The sequence below is a fragment of the Anarhichas minor genome, unplaced genomic scaffold (genome assembly GCF_050575085.1).
Source record: "Anarhichas minor isolate MPS153535 unplaced genomic scaffold, ASM5057508v1 ptg000074l, whole genome shotgun sequence".
NCBI lineage: Eukaryota > Metazoa > Chordata > Actinopteri > Perciformes > Anarhichadidae > Anarhichas > Anarhichas minor.
Genome location: NW_027466520.1, coordinates 9,521,263 through 9,543,863, shown reverse-complemented (window position 1 = coordinate 9,543,863; position 22,601 = coordinate 9,521,263). Strand labels below are relative to the sequence as shown.

Here is a 22,601-nt window from a genome sequence, read left to right as displayed (position 1 = left end):
TGGCTTAAAAGTTGTTGCATCTAAGTAAAGTGAAGAAGAAAGAAGTCTGTGAGGTTAAGTGGTTTTTATTGATAATTAAGGCACAACAGTACATCAGCAACACAGAGCTGATCTTCTAAGACAAGTAACAGTGCAGACTTCTTCGTGGCGTGTCAGTGCGGGGCAGTAGTGTAGTCCAGGGAACAGTCTGGTGGGTAACAGAGAGTGCAGTTGGTGAGCCTACATGCTCTTATCCTGGTTAAGGTGGTACAGAGTACGTTGTTGAGTTCCCACTTATGAATTAGAATAACAAATTCATGCATCCAATGAATTAGAACATTTTATAATGGGTACAAAGCTTTCTTATAACAACAACAAAAAAAAAAAAGCGGTTGAGTATGCCGACTAATATCACCATATGCATCATGAGCTCCTTAACAGGACTATGAGCTTATCGTCAAAATGTGTTTACATGTGCCTTCTCAGAAAGTATTCAAGTATTGCAAATTAACATTCGACTATTAATCGATACACTCTGCTACACAGCTGGTCAGCAGTACCTCAGTGACCTCCGCAGCGCTCGTCAAATACAGAAGCATGCGAGTCAATGCCAACAGCACGGTTCCACTCAAAGTCAGGTGGTTAACCAACATGCGAGACACATTTCAAACCTCTTTGGTAGGTAAGGCATACATGCAGTCAGACTATCACGCAGACACAAGAAATAGAACTCCAAACACTTTTTTTGATTGATCTCGATGCAGAAAATTGCATATCAAGAAAACAACATAGAAAAAAACGTCAACATAAACACTCTGCTACAGCTTTTGTGCACAAAAATAAGGCCACGTGCAATCCGGTATGTAACTACCAACACAGAAAACAACACACCTGTATTGCTATTTTTGCAGTGCAATCATTGTGAAGTTAAAATTCCTTCCCTGCGTAAACAACCATATCTTCATAACAGTCAGAAGTGGTAATTTAATGTATACTGCCTTGTCTAAATGTACACACCTGCATGTCAACATAGTCAATATAATATAGTCTGTTATTCTGACTGCACTGGAAAGCCAAGGGAAACAAGTGGTGGTTAGACATTTGCCGAGAGGAAATTGAGAATGCTTCCAGTTATAACAAGGAGGATGCATTATATGTAACAATCCCGCAGTTTTTGACCTAAACATACATGTTTTTTTCTAGAGGATAGTTTATTTTACATTGAGTCTTTCATTCCCTTTTACAATAGGACCGCACTTGAGATTCTCAGTGGCAGTTTTGGCATTTAGGATGGCATTTCTGATTGTCGACGTTGCAGCGACATCCTCCGCTGGTGTCTCCAGGACCCTTGGAAAGGATCAGAATAATAGTTATCAAACCTTCAACTTACTTAATTAAAACCCGTGTTATTTTAGCAACCATGCTTTGGCTGTATTTTGGTTTTATTACGCGTTGCCTTTATGACAATGAACAGATATTTATTCTTTTGAGAGACTAATCAAACCAAGGTTTATGAATCAGACTTCCATTCCACAGATGTAGACCACCAACACAATGTCGTTTATGAATCATATTTACAAATCCATGAGGAAAGGAAGGAAGCATTTCTTACCGTAGGTCCCCAGCGGGGTCCTCTTGTCACCCAGCAGATCTCAGTGTGACAGACAGTGCAGCGCAGCCAATCACACCCATCTCTCTTCTGCACAATGATGCCACACTGGGGACAGTGCATTGCCTCGCCTGACTGCACAAGAGTCTAAAAGAAAGAAAAAGAGCGTCAGATTTAATTTGATCTGTAAGCACGTAAAACACAAAGCCATCTATCTACGGGTTGTAGCAGGATCTCTGCACGTACACATGGATTGGCTATACCATTGATAAAGTCATCTAATACTATACATGTGACAGACAGCTCAGAGTAGGTCTCTGTTTCCCTTTTACTGCATACACAAATGCTCAAGTGTATTCAGCTCGCCTTGAGTAGATGTGTCGTCCTCCTGGCAGCGGAGTCATTTATAGCGCGGGCTGCAAGATCATCCTGGTATTGCTTGCAGTTCATTCCTTCGTGGATAGACTGAGGAGAGAAGAAAAATAGAAAGGGGGACAGAAAAATAAACCTCAGTGAAAAGTCTCTGATGTATAAAGATAGAAACATTTCTGTCTTTAAACAGAAGTCAGCTTGAGGGGACAAGAACAATTAAAAAGGTGTGACTCTTGTGTCACTTGCTTCTTTCAAAGAAGATGTTGCTGTTAATAATCTTTACCCTGGTTGTGTGTTTATTCATATTTACATTTAATGCACAACTCATGTGTTATTTGTGTCTATATATACATATATATATATATATACTGTATATACTTCATACCTTGCAAATCAGGCAGTTGTGTTTCCTGCAGACGGGACAGTGGAAGACGTTGACCGTGTCCTCGTACACACACCAGCCCGGACAGTCTGGGGTGGCACAGTGGTAGCTGCCCTCACATCGAGACTCTGCCACTGACAGACCTCTTTGCAGCCAGCGCTCATACTCCTCTGCTGGCACCAACTGTTAAGGCGGAAGGGAAAGAAGTTAAGGAGGACTAGTGAATAGTACTAAAAATTACTAATCACAGGTTATAATCGGGGTTCAGGTGAACACAACAGCAATTAAATGTTATGAATTGTGAAGAGGACGGTTTCCATTTTACTTTTAACTCCAGTCACGTGTAGTACACAATGCGCATGTTTTGTGTGGTACATGATGTGTACACGTGGTATTTCAAAGTCCATGTTCTACTTTTCAACTACACATCTCGCTCTTCAAACAGAGGAATTCAAACCATTGCCTGTCTTCAGCAGGCTTGGTTGGACCACATGTTATTGTTTAACATCTACAGTATCTGGGGAGTATCTCTTGCTTCATATCAGCTGAAGCAGCTGAAATCAGTCCACGGGGAGAAAGGTCAACGTCTGGGCTGAAAACAAGTAGCAGAGCAGTAGCTCCAGCTTCTTGGCAGTGTTTGAATGAAAGCAGCGTGCTTAATTAAAACAAAACGTACAGCAAGTGATAGTATGCCAGTCATTAAGACAGTCTCTTCTGTAAGAGAGCAAATGGTGTAACTCACAGCCCTGATCTCCCTCTCCTGCAGGGAGCAGGCACAGGAATACGTGTCATCTCTGTAGGGACAGGCCACCTCCGGCTCCTCACTCAGCATGATGACTGAACGTAAGCACTCTCTGTGCAGACACACACACACACACACAAACACGCAGACACAGCGAGACACATTTAGGATATTAAATCAAGCTAAACAAACACTCTTTGTTCAATTTTTTTTATATCCCCCCCCCTCTTCCTGAATCTCACCTGCAGAAGCAGTGGAGACACTCCCTCAGCAGGACACCCTCTCTAGGCTTTAGGTCCACGTAGCAGATCCTACAGTCCACAGACTCTGGGTTAGGCAGCAGGTCCTGGCTGTCCATCATCACTAGCCGGGCAAAATTCTCCCTGCGCTCCTCTTCCTTTGCCTGGCACAGGGGGTGGTGTTGTTGAGAGGGTTAAACCAATGGTCTGTAAACTATTTTGCCTTCAGTTTTTAATCATCATAGGGGCACAATGACATTGTAGGCAATTGAAGTATTGTAGGCTAATTTACACATGCAGACACACACATGGTGTATAAACATTTTATTTCAATCTGTTTCACAGAGTATATATACAATTAACAGTGCAAAATTAACAATCAGACTAATACATTCAACTTAGTGGCATACTCGGGATCTTTAAGAGTTCATTAAAAAGCCCACTTATTGCTGAAAGTCAACAGTGATCATGATTATTAATATAAGGCGCTGACTTTCATAACCTTTTCCCAAGACTTTGATTCATTTATTTGCCAGGGGCTTGTACCCTACGAAGCGAGGTTAGCCAGATATCTTTGGGCTTCACTAAGCTCCAGAGCGGGTTAACGTCAGAGGAGTAGACCAACACCTGTAAACAGCCTGACCCTCGGCCAGCTCACAGGAAGTTCAGAGTTAACATTCCTACGGGACCCTGACAGGGACAAAAGACATTACAAGTAGTGAGGCCAGGTAACCACAAGAGAGTAAGTTGAGCTTGCTTCGTGATACAGGCTCCCGGGCCAAAATGTGTGTTTATGTGATTTAAAACAATCCATCAGGTACTACTTTTCACCAGAACAGAGTTGCCACATTGTAATAAAATATGAAATCATCTGTTCATACAGTTACTGTAAAATCTCATGAACATGCAAATCACTGGAGCCAGGGACACACCTGTGCCACCACCTGGTTTACTTATTCTACCACTATTAGGCTGAAATAAGCCTTAAATAGGTGTTGGTGGTATCTGTGCATCTTAAATGAGTCAACTTCAGGGTAGAAATAACAGAACCATATGCTTTCAATTCAAGCACATGGACGTATAGACATAGGCCTGCACATGATTATTTCTTATGTGACCTAAAAGCGAGTGTCTGATGAGTGTAACGGAAACGATGCTACAAGTTCAAACTGTCTGTGAAGGAAACATAAGTAAACATGTGTACGTGTGCCCCTGTCTGTGTGTGTGTGTTCAGTAGTCCTGGTCCAGGTTATACAGGAGGGAGTTGTTTTGAGCCTCAGCACTCCTCAGCACCTCTCTTCTCCCTTTCTCCTTCAAAAAAACAGAGACAGAAGAGAAGAGAGTCAACCTGAGAGGGCCTGCAAATTTGACTTGTCGACTTTGAATCAATTTCATTCTTCCCCTCCTTCGTAGTTTGTCACATTTGGAGCCCTGTGTTGCCTCGCAGCTTTTTTACTGAATAGTATTTGACCCAGAATAAGGTTTTACTGTAAGTATGAAAGAAGATATTGGTTCATACATACAGGGGTATGATTGTGTAAGACTTTGGGTGCACGGTGTGCTCGGCGGTGCAGGTGTGAGTGAGTTTTTTTATACCTGCTGGTACTGTCTGATCGCCTCCTTCTCCTGCTGGATCCGTCTGAGTTCCAGTGCATCTGGTCGGTATCCCCCGGGGATGACGTAGTTGTCTGGGCGGTTCGTGCTGCAGATCTCACAGCCCGGCCGTGTTGGTTTGTTAATGTAAGTGCAAGAAGGGCACGACCAACCCTAAGGCACGGAGTAGTTCGGTAAAGAGTATGTTTTAAACACGAGAGAAACAGCACTACATGCAAGTTCTGTCTTATCAAAAGGACTTTTCTCGTGACATATTTTATCAAAACATTGACCATTTTGAACAGAGTGTGAATAAAGAAACACCACTCGAATGGAACCACCATAACTGCTTTACATTACCTGGGTGGAAGCTGTCTTGGGGCTCAGTGCTTCATTGAGTTGAGGCATCTCTAGGTCGGTGAGATCTCTGATCTCACTGATGTTTCCTCTCTGTGAGCCACCTGAAATAAGCAACCAGTGAGTTAGTCATGCTAGAAGAGTATATGGGGTTTAACAATACATTGGACCACATTGTAGGTTTAATGCAAAGTTCTCAGTTCAGTGGGGCTGCAGTGCCAAGATGACATCTTCTGGTGTTGGTGCAGCATCTTCCACAGTATATTGTAAAGCACTGCTTTTGCTTTGTGTTGGGCAGCTGCTCTAAATAGCTCAGGTCATAAATATTTTATAACTAAAATTGAAACATGTTCAGGCTACTTCTTCTTCCTATTACTACAACAGTTTGTGATTTACAGAGTATTTTAAGAAACCATTAGCATTAATGGTGATAGGAAACAAATGACACTTATAATATCATTCGTTGGGCGGATCAATCTTCTACTGTGTTACTGTCTAATGCACGCCCTGCGATAGTCTGGCGACCGGTCCAGGGTGTACCCTTCCACAAAGCCACACACTAATGCTCTCACTCACCAGTGTTGGTGCTGGTATGGAGCCTAGGCGGCAGGGTGGCGTAAGGCCTCCGGTCCAGGGATGAGGGGCCGTTTGCAGAGGTAGCAGAGAGGGGAGGAGTGGGGAGAGACAGGGATGGAGGGCTGAGGAGGAGGGCACTCTCCTGGTCCTGCTGCAGGACATGGCGGGTCAAGCGAGCATGACGGGCTGACAGGAGGTACAAGAAGGACGTGTCACCGTCCTGACGAACACCATATGAAGCCAGAGAGCGCTGGTCGGTGCACAGACACTGGCCAATCACCCAGCGCTGCACCCGCGGGTGAAAGCCATACTCGAGAAACATCTGAGGTGGTAGAACAACGAAAATTACAAAAAAAAAAAAGAAATGTTAACCTTTTCGATGGACTGATAGTGGTTCTTTCTTTTTTGACTTGTGGTTTTGAGCAATATAAATAAAATTGACATGATTCTTTCAGGACACAAATGAAGAAGAGAAGCATTCTTCAGACCAACCTGCTGTTTTAGTGCTGTGGTAGTCATATGCGGGGAAACCTTCACAGTGACACAACAGGACGAAGACGAATCCTCAACTGCAACCGCCAAGCTGTTAGATAAAACCAAGCACAAGCCATTAGCCACGTTGTCTAAACTCTGTCTCAGGATCTACTTTATATCACATTTTAAAATATAAAATGTAACATTTCTCGACCATCAATCCTGTTTTTGAAACGATAATTAATAATGGCGATGCTCCTACTTGATTTCAGTGTCTTCATAGTCCCTGGCAGAGGGCTGAATCTTGAGCGCGGCATTTTGTCGGGCGAGTGTGGCAGCAAAGTCAGAAGCAGACTGCATGTCTCCTGCTTCTATGGCTCTGGTCAGCTCTATGCAGGTATCCTCTACAGATGGACACACACACACACACACACACACAAGGAAACACCGACAAGCCCACATGGGTGAACATACGGGCAAGTGTGTGCAGAGGATGTTGCCATACCTCCAAACAGCCACTAGAGGGCTAAAAATGATTCAATGAATGAATGAATGAATAAAACGAGTGAAGGAGTCAGTGAATTAGTTACATCACATCTAAAAAAAACATCAGGTAATATTCCATATTGTAAGGAAGATGTTTAGCGTTCACACCTGTTCGTTGCAGGGCCAAGGTGTTCTCACGATGGAGAACGTCTAGGGAGCGCTGTGGATCAATATCTTGAGGGGCGACTGCGAAATGTGGAAAACCAGAGCAAAGCAGTTTGATAAAGACATAAAACCCAAGAAAAAAACCCACCAATCAACATTTCCACAGTGGGCTAAAGGCCTGCCCTACTGTCTGCCGCTGTGGACGGAAATCTTTAACTCTTCGTCTTCACAGGAACGGAAACATTTATCTTAACAGAGACACTTTATAGTACAACAGACAGGAACTTAAAATACAAGGTGAATATTTTGTTCTGATCTTGGATGGTTATTTATCATTGTATGCCGAGTTGGTTAAAAAATATGGGCCAGAAATTGTGTTACAGCTATTGTTGCCAATTAAAAAGAATCATCCATAACACAGATCTTATCATTCCACAATAACATATTGCTTTTTTACTTTCTTTACTCTTTCTTTATCATTTACATGCATGTAAGTGAGTAAACAAAGGCATATTATGTAAGTAAGCACAGACCAAGTTATTGAAATCCCCCCCGAAGCCAAAATATGAGCAAAGAAAAGCTCTTTTGTTCAAAAAATGCATAACCAGCTTGATTCGTCAAGCTCAATTAAGTTCACTAAAGGGCAAATGAACTCCACCAAATCACACACACACAACAGGGATCTCGTACTGCACCATTGTACTGTTTAGGTTTGAAAAGGCTCAAAGGATCCTGTTACAAGGTATGACTTATTTACACCCCCCCCCCCCCCCCCCCTTCTCGCTGTGGTTGTTATCTAAAAAAAACAGTGAGGGCGACTGACCTCTGAGTGCTTCTCTCAGTGAAGAAGTCACCACCGTAGCCCACTCCTGGGCCTCCTTGTCACAGCGGAAGTTGAAGCTGATGCGGTCATGTGGAGGCGCCGACAAACTCAGCTCGTGGCACTTTGGTGACTTCACCTCATATTTGACGGTCCTCAAATCAAACTCCGCGATGGTCTGGGAGAGGAGGGACAGGGAGGGAGAATAAAGGAGAAGAGGTAGGGAAATATTGGGCAAATTAATCATAGGTTACATTATGCGAAAATCACTGCATGTGTGCACTTGCTTTGGTAAAAACGTAATTTTAACATTCAAATTATACTGTAATAACCATAAATATAGATGCACACAAATGGAAACACCACAATGGAACATTTATTTAAGAAAATGCAATGAATTAAAAAGAATATAGGCATAATAATCATTGAGTTAAATATAAGAGTTTCAACAAACAATGTGATAAATGTAGGACTTATTGGAGATCTGTTGCATTACACAGCATCAGTTGTAGCTTGGTTTACCTCATACACTGGGACTGAGAGTAGCTGTATAATGAAACTTTTTAAATAATTGCTATAACTGACAAAAATAAAGGCTCTGTATATAAGCAGTCAATATTCAAATCTAGTTGATTTCAGGCTTGACAATGCATTGCGTGACACTTTCTTTGCATTTTCTACTAAGAGCAGGGTTCAGCTGCACACTTTGCATCCTCAGACTCCTCAAAAGGATGGCTGCTTACAAACACAGTGGCCTGAAAGCTTGTCCTCTGTGCCAGTGCTTTCTAACCTGAGGATCGGGAGCCCTCCAAGGCATCAGAAACTAAATCTGAGGGGTCCCTGGACTATTAATAAAGTAATAAAGAAGAAAAAAAACTGTCTATTTATAAATAAATAGTATAGTTTATAAATAAATAAATAAATACAATTTAAATAAATCTTCTGGTTTTCACTACTCTTAGCTTTTCCCCCCTGTGCAATACTAGACAGTTTAACCTCCTCAGGCCTTAAAGGATGTATTAATATACAACCTGTAATGATAGGTCAAGCGTAGACATATAGCCTCTTATTACAGAGTCCCCAGCAGTGCTGGATTACCAACTGGGCAACTGCTCCACCTGACCTCTGACCTACTAAAGGTCCACAGGCTCGCGCTTCAGTGTGGCAGTGACTTTGACACAGTCATAATATGTACCAAAAAACGTCTTTACTCCATCTTGAGGCCATGTCTAATAGAGGGAAAAGTAATACCCACATTGTGTCATTTGATATTATGCTTACACGTACCTAAATAAACGTGCATCACTAAAACACATCACAACAAGCAGGACTTGCTGCCCTGAACTCACCACGCTCCGGCCGGTCCCGCTGCTGTCCTGGAGCGACAGCCGGAATTCCCCGGACTTCCCCGGGTCCATGCTCAGCTGCAGGCGGAGTGACTCATCACCCGCTCCAGGAAGACACAGCGGCCGAATACCGGAATGGCACACCGACACCCGCACCGACATGAGGACGGTTTGGCAGCCGAGTTGTGACTGCGAGGCCCCATAGTGACTGGGGAGGACGGCGGACTGGTCCGGTGTGTAGCCGGGGGTTTGAGCCCAACCGCCCGAACTCAGCGACATCCTGCCAGCAGACTCATGAAGAGCACAGATACTCGGGGTCCAGTGGGTTGTTTACCTTTACGTGTCCTTTAACAATATTTCTTACATTTCATCTCGTCGCTGGGTATTTAACAGCCACACTGACAACAGGAAGCAAGTGCGTCGTCTGTCAACTGTTTGGAGCGACTTCCAGAAAGTGTAGCCCAGCTAAAGGTTTCACTTCTCTCTTCTTCCGTTTTCGTTAAAGCGTCGTTTCAGGCAGATTTACTCTTTCCTGTTGGTTCCGAAACAATAAAAGTGCTCTTCGAAATATCTCATTCCCTTCCTGACATCAAGGTTATGGACAATAGTAACGATGAGTATGTTGTTGACGTTGTTGATGTGTATCCAGCTTTCACTTCGTATTGCGCATGCGTGGAAGGTTGTCTTCTTCTCTGACTTTTAAGGACAGCTGGCGTCCGTAGTTTTGCATTGCTGCCATCTTCTGGACTTAGTTAACTCCTACAGTGTCCGGTTTGCCAGATTTTTCTCCACTTGAAGCTGACCTCATATCATCTGCCTTATTCATTTCCATCACACTCCTTTGTTTTCTTTAATCCTGCTCTTGTTAGCCCTAATATGGTATTCCTTCACGCATCCCTGTCTACACCAGTAGTGCTGAGGAGGAGCAAGTGAACATTTTTAAGTTCCTGGGAATCAGCATCCCAAACAAACCTGACATGTTCATCACACATCTCCATCCGGATGAAGCTCAAAAGCGGCTGTATTTCTTGAGGAAACTAAAGAGGGCAAAATTCCTGGGCCAAGATCTTGTTAAGGAGCAACAGAAAGCTCCTGACTGGAAACATTACAAACTGGCATGGGATGTGCACGGCCCAGGACAGGAGTGCTCTACAGCGGGTGATTAAAACGACCCAGAACATCATTGGTACCCATCTACCTATAGCATCAGTGATATACACCCACCCAGCCACAGCCAGTTCACCCTGCTACCGTCTGGCAAGAGGTACAGATTTATCAGCTGCAGTGCCACTTGAATTCAGAGCAGCTTCCTCAGGCTTTTCATCCTCCACCTTCCATGACAAAGACAATAAATTAAACCTTCTTTTTCTGCAACTAACAACTTAAAAATAAAAAAGTGCAAATATTCCTCTGTTTCTGGTCGCTTACCTCCAATGTTCACAAAGACCAGTTGGATGCTTCCCTATTACGTGCCTTTCAGATGACCGTGTCCTGTTCGTAATCTAGTCACTATTACCTCCTCTTTTCTGTTTATTTTCATCACAATACACTTTCTACTTAGAAGTGAAAGTAAATCTCTTCCCCTTATCTCCTGGTCTCAGTGCTGTTGCCACTCTTTATTGATTTTCTTCCCAACAATGCCTTTTGATACGAACATCTTTTTTAACAGCTTGTTCGCTCTCTCATTACCCAGAATGCCCACTTGAGCAGGAACCAAAACAAACATAACTTTGCCTTGTTTTTTTATTACTCTTGAATGTGTTGCCATTATTTCAAAGAGTAAGTCTTGGCAAAGGATGTACCTGATTTAAGATGCACAGAGCAGAGTCTGAGTCACAAACAACTATAACTTTGTTTAGTTTAATTTGTTCAATTAATTCTAAAGTCATCAAAATGTCTACAACCAAACAGTATACACACTTTGGTTGTATACTTAAACTCTGTGCCTAACTCAAATATAAATGCTGTGTTTCCTGTTATTGGATCTTTGGATCCATTGGTAAAAACCTGCATATATATATATATATATATATATATATATATATATATACAGTATATGCAATTTCCCCCTGGGGATGAATCAAGTTTATATCTATATCTATCTATCTATCATATAGTCTGTATATTTAAACTCCTTAAACCTACAAAAGTCACTTCCTAAATCTGCACCTTTATTTCTTGCCTTAATCAGAAGTAATTCCAAGTCCACCAACAGAGTTTCTAGTAACCACACAGGGATTATCGGCCATATTACAGTTGGACGGAACTCCTTTTCGCCCAAATCTGATCCTATCTGATCCCTGAGCCCGGGCGTTGGTCACATCCTACTGGTACAATTTTTGATATAGATCCATAAACTACACTTCCATAATCTAACCTTGATCTAATTACAGCTACTTATATGTATATTTCAAGAATGCAATATTGGCTGCCCATGCAGTGAAATAGAAGCCATTTAGTATAAAGTACGTGTGTGTGTGTGTGCATATATTTTTACCACAAAGGGGCAGCAGAACATCTGATATAAAATATTATAAGTCCTCCCTTCTCTTCCTGATATTAATTCTGCTGTTATGTGATTTGTCATCTTAGGAATTACATTAAAAATATTCAACCAGCTAGTAAAAAATGGTCTGGTTTTATATAATAAACAATCTGGCAGTATAAAGCCATTCAAATGTGTCCCATCTTAACCTGCAACATTTGAAATGCTTCAGTAATTATAATCCTGCAGTATAATTGTAGATGATCATTATGTATGAGTGTTTTTACTTTTGATACTTAGAATACATTTTGCTAAGTAAATATTTTGAGACTCAAGACTTTTACTTGTCAGTACTTTTAAATTGTGGTATTACTTTTCTTCAAGTAAAGGAAGTATCATGATCTCCCTTCTCTCTATACAGATTGTGTTGCATTTTGTGCTATTTATCTATTCATTATGTTTTTTTATGACCCGTGTGGCATATATGAGTATTTCTATGCTGTAACTTGCCGCCTACATGTTCATTAAATATATGTAAATCTAGTATCCATTACAAAAGAAAACACGTTCTATGCTGTTTGCAGTTGTACTTAATTAAAATAAGGTTCTTTGCCTCCACAAATGACCATACATCAAATATGTCCTTCCTCACAACAGCAGTTTAATGCAAGTTAACAGGACCTGTATGTAAGATTCTACATTATAATTCTCACACACTGTTTCATTTGTTTGCCTTGCAACAAAGTCATCTGTGACACAAACATTTGGCATATTAGAGTCATTAGAATAGAATACATGTTTTTTCACAAGCAGATAATTTGACCTGGGACTGTAGGGAAAGCACAGGTGTCGCTGAAAACATAAACGATGGCTTCATTCTATTCAGGCGTCCCATATGTGAGCCGGCATGCACAGTAAAACCAAAGCCGAATTTTAGCCATCATTGATTACTTATTTAGTGCTTTAGTGTGCTTTTCCTACTGTGACATGTCAAACTGTCTTCTGCTAAACGTTGTTCCCAATCACCCCATCCCTGCAGTGGAATGATTCTAAAGAGACTTCATAAGGTGGGTGTGGTCACGACCATCCAGGTGAGACCCATTCGATTCGACTTGAATATGTCCTTATGTCTTTTCTATCCTTTTAACCGCTGAGATGTATGTTTGGTGTTATAAGGCATTCACGTTTGAGGAACTAGGAAACTTGTAATCTGAATGCTGTTTGTTCTGAAGGAAATCCTGCACCAACCTACCTTCGAAGAAATGCCCTGACTTCCCATTTGAAAGCATTTTAAAGACAGAGGCTCAACCAAACCTAGTCAATGTATGTCCCTGCCCACGCACTCTGTGGGTCACGAATTACGAGGCAATTAACAAAATATACTGTAGCACGAAAGGGGAATGATTTAAGACCACACAGCTCGGCCGGTTGAAGCTGTTAATCATGCTGCAAGCAGGGTTTTCTCAATCAATACCCCATGAACCCCTGCGCCTCCATTCACAGAAACAGCGATACCACAGACGAGATTAAGCCATTCAATCAGGCGCTGGTGAGACTGTGATATCATCGCGTCACATGTCAGAGAAGGCATTATGATACAACTGAACCAGTCTTGAGCGAGGAAAATGACGACCTAAGCAGTGTATTTTGTGAACAGTGGTGATTCAATGATGCATAAAAATAGGTTTAAAATAAAAGAATATACATTGCAATGTTGAATATCTATTTGTCTCGAAATCTATTCATGAGTAGAATCATAAAGGCCACGTTTTACCCACAAAACAAGGATGACCAAATCGTTCACACCTGCCTGTAAGGGGGCATACGAAGAAGCAACGAATGGCTGTGTTATCAAATAAAGGCTCTCTGTCATAAATCAAATTAGCTTCATTATTTGAGGATTCTTCCATGTTATGGTGTGATTACACATCCGCAGGTAGTTTTCTTCTCATATTTGCAGCCATATGCTCTCCCTCAGGAAGGTCTTGTGTCTGCATCATGCCATTTGATCTCAGCCCATTTTAAAATGATGGCTGCCCTAATGTGTGGAGGGGAACCAAAGTGCTGCCCGGGGGTGTACGTGCACATACACTCACACGGTCACACACATACATACACCCTTTTACGTCACATGCTATGCAGGCGGTGATTTAATACAGTTTTACATGATTGTAGAGGGGAAAAGTTTATCCCAACTGGATCCTAATGATTCACCCACTTAAAATACACATTGTAAGGAAACTGACATCACATATTAGTGTAATTTTGTACGGTACATTGCAACTATAGAGTGGAAAGGTCACATGAACCTACAGTAGAGCTGCAACTCATTTGTTTTCATTATAGAATAATGATTGATTTTGTTGATTTGTTTCTTCAAATAATCAATTAGTTGATGAAATGTTAGTTCTGTAATGACTTTCGACTGGTTGTTTTGCCAGTCCAAAACTCATAAATATTGAATTTACTATCATAAAAGAAAAAGAACATCAGCACATTTTCACATCTGAGAATTTGGAACCATCGAATGTTTGGCATTTAAATGACTAATTGATTATCAAAACTCATGTGATTCAGTCGATTGACCAGTTGATTGATTGATTAATCTGGCATTGACTAGCCTGCAGATTGGCATTCAGAAAAATAATTCATTCATTCCATCCTCCATCAAATTATGAAGTAGCAACAAGTATGATATGAAGTTATTGCGGGCTAATATATTGAGACTTGATTATATATTATCTATGTTGCTCACACCTGGTTTTATTATTCGTAACTATTGTCAACATGTGTATTTAAGCATGTTTATGCATGCGTGTATGATCTGTTCTGTGCGTGCATGTGGATTGTGATGCAGTGTTGTGGGATGCAGCGGCCTGGAGCCCAAGACAAATTTCCCTGGAGGACAGTAAATTACATCTTATCTTATCTTAATCATTTTAGCTCTACTGCAGAATCCATTGACTTGGTTCTGCAAATAAGCATTCTTTCAACATTTACAAAAGAACCCTATAAAAATTGTAGTTGAAATAAATGAATTATATAGGGATACGTTTTGAGCAGAACCGTCACGCAGTATTGTGACCTTTACGGACATCGTTAGGCCCTGAGGTGACTTTACACCTGCTACATATCTGTTAGAGAAGTTCTCCTCACCTTGGCCTCTCACTTGTGATTCATCACGGTCACCTCTCAGCACATGCTAAGGGCTTGACAGTAATATTAATTCCCATGCAGCTACACTATAGGTCCTATATAGTATATTTAAAGTGCTCACTCATTCCTGAATCAGTTTTATATTGTGTGTTTTGCTCTCACTGATCTAAAATAGAACATTTCCAGCTGCAACACTAAAACTTGAATCTTTTACTTCACTATCAAATGTTGTTTTAATATCTCAAAAGAGTGACATTTGGTGCAGCGAGCAGTTTGAATGTAGAATATTTGGAGCAGATTCGTATTAAAAAAAGTTCCAAAAGTGTAGTTTTCCGGTGACTAATTCACCAGGGTTTTTGCAATAGTTCTGCCTCCCCCCCTGTAATCCGGCTGATTGATGAAAGGCTCATCAAAAAACACCCACCACAGTCTGACAGACCGACTTGGGGTGGCGGGTCTCCCCATGTTCACTAATTCAAAGTTGTCCGTGTGTTATTGACTTCATGATGGACTGCTCTGATGCGTGACAGACATCAGGAAAACTCCCAAACTAAACCTCCTTTCTCAAAACGATGAGGGGGTTTCACAGAGTGGGAGGAGAGGAGGCGGGGGGGATGATGCATCCTGTAGTCTGGGATCACTGTGTGACTGACGTTCTTGATTCATCATCCAACAACAACATGAGCAGCATGGATATATAAGCTGGAGCACACCTGCTTAACAATAACGACTTCAGACCTCCACCAACTGACCTCAGCCTGTTGCCAAAGTTCAGGGTAAGGAGCTGCTCTTACATTATTCTTTTGTTTATTTCTTTTTTTTTTTTTTTACAGCCTGTCATATTCAGTGTATTAAATAGAATGAGGATACCAATAGATTATGTGCTTTTTTTGAGGAGAGGTACTCCAGGTAAAAGTGTGTTAACTACACTCATGTAACTGTGCTACACCATTGGTAGCCTGTTCAATTTGGTAAATGGGCTTATATGATATTGATGCTATAGAGTTCATGGTAACAATAGTGTATATTTAAATCCTAGTATTTTTAGATTATTGTCACATTACTATATGAGCTTTTGGTGCCTAGTAATACGATTTAAATGACTTAATCCAATGTCATGGTATATTTTTTATCTCTTATAAATAATGTCCTACTATATTACTATGTGACATCAAGATATTTTTAAGTCTACTTGTATCAGTTTCAACTTTTTTCCTGGCTTTGTTTTACTAGTCTTTCTGTTTTCAGTGTCCTTACGGTGTGTGATACTTTACTGACCAGCGTCCATCCGTCCTCTCCAGTGCCTTGAGAGACTCCACAGCATGCTGCCGTGCGGAGCGGTTGATGTCCGGCACTGCGTCCTGACGAGCCGCTGGCTGCCTGCATCTCTGGCGCTCCTCCTCCTCGTCTCCTCCAGCTTCAGCGGCGCTCACAGCACCACGGTGGAGCACGACTTCCACATTGTTCACAATGTCGACAACAGAAGTAAGACGTGTGGTTTTGTGTCTTTATTATAACCCGGAAGGGTATTTATGAGGCTTAATAAGACAGACAGAACAATGGTAAGACATGTTTTAGAATATACAGAATGTTTATCGTCTCTTTTTGGCTCTTAGTGGTGAGTTCAGTGATTTTCTTCTACTTTTTGTTCCCATAAAATACGTTGTAAAATACTTGAAAATATCCTTATTCTTTAATCTTGTTAACTATTCGATTTAACTTCTAGAAATGAAGTATGTTGTCAATAGACTACTGTTTGAGTCGTTTTTACTGCATTCAATTAGCTATTTGTTTTAAAGAGAGATGCTAAACAATTTAGTTAGTTTAGAATGAGGAATATTCTTTAATGCCCAATTTGTGGTACACTAGTTTGCCATGTAATCTACCAAGTGTATTATTTTGTTACAAATGACTGTATGTATTTGTATCATGTACTGGTCATATGAGCATATTAATGTATTTAGAATTTATTTTACATTGAACTGAGGTTTAAGAGGGAATGTTTCGTTATACTATTTTCTATATACTTTGCAATGCTACAGTAATACTCAGTAAATGTATCCATATTAATTTGTACTTATATCACAATGACTTTAAAATAATGTATCCATCTAGTTCCGGCATGCATCAAATCAGCTTAGAAGATCATCCATGTTCACACAGTGTATGAAGACAATTATCTATATTAACACTTAAAAAAGAAACTAAAGACAAAAAAAGTATTTTTCCTATGGTAACAAGAATTATGATTTTTCAGGAACACATAATGCACCCATTATCACTCAAAAGGGAACTCTGTTAATATTGTAATCATAATTAGCTCCATTAATGTTCTTGGTGTGGTGTCCAGGTCCAGAGATAGACCCATTCTGGTACGTGGGGCGTGGGGTGAGACCCATCGGGCGCTTCGGCAAGAGGCACAGCAGCGTGGAGGCTCTGGGCAGCAGAGGGATGCAGCCTGTCCTCAGGACGTTAGGGCTGGTGCTCAACAGCCTCAGGAACCAGGAGAACCTCGGGGAAGTGCTGGACGGGGAGGACAGGGATTGGTTACCGTGACAAAGAGTCCTTTCATCTACAAACTCTAGAGTGTCTTCATTTTTTAAAATCTTGATTGAGGTTATAAACTCGTCTGCTCTAGCTCTTACCTGTATTTCTCTCTGGTGTCTGTTATGAGGCCTTGGTTGATAGGATCCTTGATATCTGTACATAAAATTCATTCTATATTGATTAATAAACCAGGATGTTGTGATTATGTCTGTTCGTCACTTTGTATATGCAGGCGCACGACAAACAGTTTCTTTCAAAAGGGAAAGCTTTACGTTTGCAAATTTTATTCATTTCATAATACATATTTTGTCTCGGAGTACTGTGGCACATAGAGAAACTGTATTTTTTGCTTGTTAGTATTTTCCCCAACATATGGATTGCAACAAACGATTGCCCATTGAAGTGAATGGCCCGCCTGTGGAGCTGTGCACAGTGAACCTCATCGTAGTCATTCACACTGGGTTTAAACAGGAACAAAAGCAAGATCTGTTTTTAGCTCTGTGTGAATATCTGGGACACAGTTACATATTCAATTAGACTTCCTGTCCGAATCCAGCCTTACAAGCTATGACAATTATACACAGTCTCTTGCACACAAACACTGAAAGATTGGTCAACTATGATTGGGCAATACACATATTATTCTATATCATATCCATCTTTTCACACATATACATATATTAATAAATTCTGTGATGAGATAATATATATTTTTTTTACATTAGAAAAATACTGGACACTGATGATTGGACCCTTGTGGCTGTGCTTCTCGTGGGACATTTTACATCAATTTTGATAAAACCAGAAACATGCTTTTATACATCAACACCTCCGGCAGAACAAGATTGACAAAAGTACAGGATCAATGTGCAAAACCCGAGATGTGAAAGACCGGGATGAATAGGTCACCAATAGAAGGGGCAAGAGCATTCATACAGAAGATCACACCTTTTAGTTCAAGCAGTCTATCAGGAAATCCAACTTTGCTCTGCCACAGCAAAAACTTTGACAACCATGCATGGCTAACTGAGATTCTGACTAATGTAAGTGGTCACAGAGTAAAGAAAAATAACCCAAAAATGAAAGGCAGTATTCTCAAATCTAGTGTTTAAGGAGTACAAATACAGTATGAGTCGTACAAGCTGCTCCAAAAATGCCTGTTGTCACTCGTGTTTTTGTAACATTTACCATCGTCATTACTGGCGGAATATCAAATGGGAAACGCAGGCATACACTGAAAGCACTTTGAGTCATCACACATGAGAGAGTCTGATAGGACTGACTGAGGAGGGCTCCTTTGAGGAGAGAATAAAGCCTTTAATTTGCAGTAGTACTTGTTTCAGTGGTATTGCATAAAAATGTTCAGTAAGTACAAAAATAAATTGCTTGTAACAAAATCATGGTTTCATGGCATTTTTTTTATATAGTCCGTCAGACTTCATTATGTAAAAATCTTTACAAGATTATCTGAATGTAAAACAAAAGTTCGGACATGACCCCGGCAAAGGGGAAACATGAGAACACCTTTTTGTTCAAATAAAAGGCCACGATTTTTGAAAGTAAACAAAGAAAATGACTTTGGGTTGAAGAATACTGCATGAGGGAAGGCTGTCAGACCAAACCTGAATGTCAAACAAAGACTTGTGTCTCGCAGAGTTTGTCTGTTGTTCAAAACTTATTTTGACTCATTTCAATGTGAAAGCTTCCACATTAAGGCTGTAGTGTAGTGTGTGTGTGTGTGTGTCTACTGATCAGTTGTTTTCCTTTTCTAATGAAAGGGAGAGCACCTCTCCAGTTAATCTTTATAATTATTATTTTAGGAATAGTTGGACTTTTTTTGCTAAGAGTTAGATGATAAAATTGATGCCCCTCTTGTGTCTGTGGGCTACACTAAAAATACTGCTGACTAGCTTAGCTGAAAGACTTAAAGACTGAAATAAGAGGAAACAGCTAGCCTGGCTCTCTCTCTGAAGGTAACAATATCGGCCTTTTTGTACGGTTTAAACAAAAACAATGTATAGGTTAATCAGTGAGCTTTAGAAGTGCTGCTTGGCTAATATTTCTACCTATTTGAACAGAGTCAAGCTAGCTGTTTTCCTATCGTTTCCAGCCGTTATGCTAAGCCAAGCTAACAGGCTACATATTCACTGTGAAGACATCACTGTGGTATCGTTCTTCTCCTGTAACTCTTGGCAAAAAAACTAAGCCAAAATTATTCATCTGCCTATTTTTCTGAGGCTGTTGACAAAGTTCTCAAGTGTGCTTTGTGTTCCATTATTGCCAGCTAGCTAAAAATATTTTGGCCCCGATACTTTGTGTATCTAAACACTCATTCTCTGATATGTAAATTAATCCTTAAAATGATTAAAATGGCAAAAGGTGCAACATAGTTCCCCAAATGACGATTACCATCTGCTGGCTGTGTGAGTGTGTGTGTGTGTGTGAAAACGCAGAATCACCCAAAAGAGTTCTGAAGGGGCTGACAGTATGATGAGATTCCTCGTGACATTTCATTGAAGATGCAGTATAAAACACGGCTCAGCCTCTTTTTGGGACACTGAATCACAGAAAGTTTCACATGATTTTTCCACGTCTTCATTAAACAGTAAATCACAATACTCTTGCAAACAGATAGAAAAAAAGGAAATTAGAGTTATTTTTGTCTGTACAGATATTCTTTTTCAGTTGGGTCATGAGGAGTGTTTCCAGATGTTTAAGGCGGAGGCACAGACTGTTGAGTCATCCTTGCTTGATATTATGTGCGTGGGGAGGAGGAGAAAATGGAGAATGAAGAGGAAAGAGACAGTCATCCCTTTTGTGAGGCATTTGACTGACGGGGTACCGTGCCTGGGCTGAGGGCTGAGGGCTGAGTGCTTGGTGGGTCATACAGGGCAGGTGTTGGCCCCTGCTTGGCCTGGAGCTGGAGGCGGACACTGGGTCAAGGCACTGGATGAGATGGGCCCCCGTCCCTGGGGCTCTGAAAGCGGCCCCTGAGGGACTCGTTGTGCTGCTGACTGTAACTATGGCCGAAACACTTTAACCTGCTGCTCGGGCTCCAACTTTTCTGAAATGCAAAAAAAAAAAAAAACAGCATTTAGCAAATCAGACTTTTAAAAAGATATCTCCAGCAAAAAGCGCAGGTTGTCCAGAAAAAGAGAAACTATTATGAACTATTATCTATAATCTATTATCTATAATGGCAGGGCAGTCTTCCCAGTCATACATTCTGAGCGTACTGCATGATGGACTGACAAAAAGGACATGCGAAGCTGGAATCAATGATATGATTACATGTCTTGGTCACTGATTTTGCCCCATTGTCCAGCCTGCTGTCTGTCTTTGGAGCTGTGCTGAAAAAGCCACCCTGAATCAGCCCTATTGTATGAATGCTGCCGAAGAAAGAAAAGAGACAGAAATGCAAATAAAGACAGAAAAAGGCCATTCACCGACATGAAAAGGAACAGACTCCTTGTTGGTTGATAAAACAGCCTTATCCTCCTGTGCTGTGCCCGTTTCCATTCGGCTGCTTTACATCTAATGGAGCTTTTCAGTTACTTAGTCCCTTTTTACCAGATGTATTCACTTTTACATCCATTTAGATGCCAATCTCTTCTTTTAGGACAAAGTGTGAAATGTGTGATGTTAACTAAGGGTCCACTCGTCTCTGTCTCACTCCCCATCTCCAGCTGTCTTTGTTGCACACTCAGAGTGCACAAGGCTGTTGAGTGTTTCTGGATAGAAGATTTTGCATTGATGGTGTACAGTAAACTGCATAAGTCAGCACAGGTTAGAGGATCCACGTTACTTTTGTTTAACCTATTGATGGTTTTCTCAAAAATGCATGCTTATTTCATTAGAGGTTTGGGTTTTTCACTGTTCAGACTTACATTACATTTGATTTATTTATGCATTTTCTTTGTGTGTACTTAAAGCTTTGAGAAAAATACAAACTAGTTTGGTACCTTTCAGTGGAGGGGCTGGAAGCTTCCTCCTTTGATGGCGTGATGAGTCCAGGGTTTGAGGCTGTAATCAGAGTATCTGTATCACACACTTCATCAATCATCCTGACTTGCGGCTATATGTTCTTATTCAGTATCAGGTTTTAGTTATATAATTGGTACTAAGTTCTGTGCACATCCACAAAACCTCAGTGGGACGGGCATACATCGTTTCTACCAACTACAGGTCCGTCCTCTGGTAAAATGTTACTTAACCGACAGTACTTAACGGTAAAATGTTAGCATGCAAAACCAGACGAAGATAGTTGTAGGGTACCCTTGGGGCAGTGAGTTACCTTAGCCTTTGGCTTGAACTTGGAGAAATGATTGCAGACAGTCACATTCAACCCAGCTGTCTTCAGAGCTGATATCCTAGCCTCGATGTTTGAAATCTTGAAAGGACACACAGACTTTATTTAAAAGCACAATTAAATACAACATAAAAATATAGTTTTGCAGTCTGTTTGGCACAAACACAACTGAAGATAAAGACAGCTGCAGAAAAAAAGGGACACATCTTCCAGTACCTGTAGTTCAGACTGCTGAACCTGAGCAGCTGCGGTGGCCACCTGGTCCTCCAGGAAGGCCAGCTCTGTGTCTGTGGTACCACTCTTAATATCGCGGGCACAATGCTCCAGGTCCCCCAGCGCCCCCTCAAGCCCGTACACGGCACCAGCAGCCAGGTACACCTGTCAGGGGAAGAAGAAACATTTAGTTCGAGCTAGACCTTCAGTTTCCAATAACATTGAATCTCCACAACCTTTTCTTATTGGGTAGAACATCCTTACATTCTCCTCCATCTTGGTCAGCCTCTGGTCCAGCTTGCGGGTCTTGGAGCTGTTGGAGATGGGAGAAGCACTCATGGACTCAGATGGGGTGTAGCTCTCGCCTCCTGCCTCACCGATCAGCTCCTCTGTAGCGTTCAACACCTTCAGCACCTCGGTGGTGATGCTGCAGAGAGAGGCCGCTGAGTACTTCTGCTTCATTTGAAGAACACATACACACACACAGTCCAACAGTCAGTAATACAGTTAGTAAGTTAAAAGCCACACATATTGAGAAACCTTTTAAGTGATGTTGGTGGCAAAAGGACGTGATGCACAAGAAGAGAACATATCTTTCATTCAGTCACAGTTGTGGGACATTATAAAATCATTAAAGGTTTGTGTTTTTATCAGCACGTCATGTACTCAAGCTGCACGGTTCAGTAACTGTGTAAGACAATTGTGCAGGTGACCCATAAACACATTCGACACTTGTTTCTCTGTTACATGC

The 22,601-nt window shown here is 41.2% G+C and overlaps 3 protein-coding genes across 5 annotated transcripts in view; 1 reads left to right on the top strand and 2 right to left on the bottom strand.

Moving 5' to 3' along the window:
* Nucleotides 1-49: 49 nt before the first annotated feature.
* shrprbck1r (sharpin and rbck1 related) lies at nucleotides 50-9,818 on the bottom strand. The gene is made up of 14 exons (XM_076080269.1): nucleotides 9,144-9,818; nucleotides 7,798-7,972; nucleotides 6,978-7,055; nucleotides 6,586-6,727; nucleotides 6,342-6,432; nucleotides 5,850-6,171; nucleotides 5,277-5,377; nucleotides 4,920-5,090; nucleotides 3,327-3,487; nucleotides 3,085-3,196; nucleotides 2,346-2,525; nucleotides 1,955-2,053; nucleotides 1,592-1,735; nucleotides 50-1,326 (listed from the first exon to the last, which is right to left on the bottom strand). Exons 1-14 carry the CDS (start codon nucleotides 9,417-9,419, stop codon nucleotides 1,246-1,248), a joined length of 2,133 nt encoding a protein of 710 aa, XP_075936384.1. The 5' UTR covers nucleotides 9,420-9,818; the 3' UTR covers nucleotides 50-1,245.
* Nucleotides 9,819-15,246: 5,428 nt separating this feature from the next.
* Nucleotides 15,247-17,337, top strand: prlh2 (prolactin releasing hormone 2). The gene is made up of 2 exons (XM_076080777.1): nucleotides 15,247-16,266; nucleotides 17,132-17,337. Exons 1-2 carry the CDS (start codon nucleotides 16,104-16,106, stop codon nucleotides 17,335-17,337), a joined length of 369 nt encoding a protein of 122 aa, XP_075936892.1. The 5' UTR covers nucleotides 15,247-16,103.
* Nucleotides 17,338-19,780: 2,443 nt separating this feature from the next.
* Nucleotides 19,781-22,601, bottom strand: part of myripb (myosin VIIA and Rab interacting protein b) — an 87,655-nt gene continuing 84,834 nt past the window's right edge. For all 3 annotated transcript variants that reach the window (XM_076080393.1, XM_076080392.1, XM_076080391.1), the window contains 5 exons: nucleotides 22,115-22,306; nucleotides 21,854-22,015; nucleotides 21,623-21,718; nucleotides 21,291-21,351; nucleotides 19,781-20,392 (listed from right to left, as the gene is read on the bottom strand). In XM_076080393.1, coding sequence (XP_075936508.1) covers nucleotides 20,349-20,392; nucleotides 21,291-21,351; nucleotides 21,623-21,718; nucleotides 21,854-22,015; nucleotides 22,115-22,306 — 555 coding nt within the window. In that variant the 3' untranslated portion in view covers nucleotides 19,781-20,348. The remainder of the gene's footprint in view (nucleotides 20,393-21,290; nucleotides 21,352-21,622; nucleotides 21,719-21,853; nucleotides 22,016-22,114; nucleotides 22,307-22,601) is intronic.